Source organism: Egretta garzetta, unplaced genomic scaffold, assembly GCF_000687185.1.
Source record: "Egretta garzetta isolate BGI_Z169 unplaced genomic scaffold, ASM68718v1 scaffold100, whole genome shotgun sequence".
NCBI classification, from domain to species: Eukaryota; Metazoa; Chordata; class Aves; order Pelecaniformes; family Ardeidae; genus Egretta; species Egretta garzetta.
Window position 1 is genome coordinate 738,308 of NW_009258265.1, and position 2,104 is coordinate 740,411.

The following is a 2,104-nucleotide window of genomic DNA, read 5'->3' on the forward strand; positions in this document are numbered from 1 at the left end:
GTGCTGTGGGCCCCCAACCCCCTGTGTCCGCCTCCCCCACCTCCAATGCACTGTGTGCCCCCCAGGTGCCCCCCGCACGCACAAGTGGAGCTACAGCGGCAGCTGTCCCAAGTCACTGGAGGACTCGTCCTGGATCCCCTTCCGGGACCACTGCTACACCTTCCATATGGAGATCACCCTGGGACAGAAGGATGCCATGAGGAGGTGCCAGAAAGGTACGGGGAGGGGGCTGTGATGGCCAGAGGGGGGAGATGCACCCTTGGCAATGGAAGAGGGATGGGGTCCCCAGGATGCCTGTGGGTGCATGAATGAGACCCCTGTCCCTGCACCCATGTCCAGCCTTGGTCAGCCATCACCTCCTCTTTGCTGTTACGTGTTGGGGTTCCCCAACTCCCATGTGGTTTGTGCGTGGGTCCTCAGCTTTATCCTCTCGGGCACTGCTGCTTCCAAGGTCTGTCCTCCAAGCTCTGGGCTCTTCCCTGATGCTCCTTCCTCCGCAGTTGGTGGCACGGTGTTGTCCATCCAGGATGAGATGGAAAACGTCTTCGTGTGGGAACACCTCCAGGCATACGAGGGCCCATCCAAGGGTGCCTGGCTGGGCATGACCTTCAACCCCAAAGGTACAAAGGGAGGAACAAGGTTTTATCCTCCTTGGGCAACACCATGAATCCCCACCAGGTCTGTGGTGAGCAGAAACCTTTGGTGGTGACACCAGTGTGGGGGGTTTATGCCATGGTGTGACTGGGAACCCCATTGCCTCAGGCCATGCTGGACATGCCGCGTGTGTCCTCTGGCTTGGTGGGATGGGAGTGGTGGCTCTCAAGCCCAGAGCCTCCTCCAAGGTGCTGGGGCCTGCAGGTTCAGGAAGGTGCCCTGCAGCCCCTGGTCCTCTCCATCACCCCATCACACCTCCCTTTTGTCCCATCACACCTCACATCTTCCCATCACCCCATCATGTCTCCCCATCACCCTTTTACACCTCCTGGTGCTTTCTGAACTGCGGCAAAGATGGGATGGGTCATCCCCTTCAGCCTCTCCAGACCTAATTCTTCCATTTCCCAGGTGGCACCTTGGTTTGGCATGACAACACCGCTGTGAACTACTCCAACTGGGGCCAGCACGACACGGGGCCCAGCATGCTCAGCCAGAACAGCTGCTACTGGATCCAGAGCAGCAACGGCGTGTGGCGCCTGGGCTCCTGCACCAACGTCACCATGGGGGTCATCTGCAAGATCCCCCGAGGTAGGGGCCCCCCCACCTCGCTCCCCAAGATGCCTGGGCTGATGTGGGGGGAGCTGGGGGGTCCAGGCAGGGTGCTGAGGGCAGAGCTCTGTCCTGCTGGCAGCACCGGCCACGTGTGCTAGGCAATTCCAGTGTAGGGGACAGTAGGGGCTGGTGCTTGGGTGGACTATGCTGGTCTCAGTGGCTGGGTCAGCACCGTGGGGCAGGATGAGGGTTGGGGGGTGGAACCAGAGGACCCCTGTGGCTGTGCATCGCCCAGCAGCTGCATGATACGGTGCTGGGAGCAGCGGAGGACGCAGGGCCGGTGGTGCTGGCGCTGGGAAGAGGGAAGGGTGCCGTGGCCGTGCACTCATCTGTCTGTGTTGCCGTTGCAGTGGAGGAGAGCAGCTTTTCCAGGGCAGGTGAGTGGTACCATTAGCCTGGGCACAGCACCGGGACCAGGAACTGGCACTGGGGGGGCTGTGCTGCAGCCTGGCTTGTGTTAACAGCCAGAGAAATGGTGTTTGGGGGTGGGAAATCCCATTTCCAGGTGGCTTTGGCCCTGGGTTGGGACTCCCCAGCAGCAGGAGGAGCCATCCCTTGTGGAGGGATGAGCCCTTGCCGGGCTCTCCTGCCCTTGCCCATGCTGCCTGGCCAGGCTGGGGGACAGACACCCCATCCGCTGGTGGGATCCCAAAGATCCAACCCAGGCAGCTGCCTGATGTTCATGCACATCAGGAGTGACCTGGAGGGGCTGCCCAGCCCTAGGAGCTCTGCCACGGGCAGAATGTCCCCAAAACACCGGAGCAGACTCCAGTCCTGTCCCGCTCTGACCCATCCTGCCCAAGAGTCCCCATCCGGCTGGAGACCCCACCAGCCAAAT

At 61.5% G+C, this 2,104-nt stretch overlaps 1 protein-coding gene across 1 annotated transcript in view; it reads left to right on the forward strand.

The window, feature by feature from the left end:
- The window catches only part of MRC2 (mannose receptor C type 2), a 28,138-nt gene that overhangs the window by 23,858 nt on the left and 2,176 nt on the right, over positions 1–2,104 (forward strand). The window contains exons 26-29 of the mRNA XM_035903282.1: positions 66–215; positions 501–620; positions 1,063–1,242; positions 1,617–1,643. Coding sequence (XP_035759175.1) covers positions 66–215; positions 501–620; positions 1,063–1,242; positions 1,617–1,643 — 477 coding nt within the window. The remainder of the gene's footprint in view (positions 1–65; positions 216–500; positions 621–1,062; positions 1,243–1,616; positions 1,644–2,104) is intronic.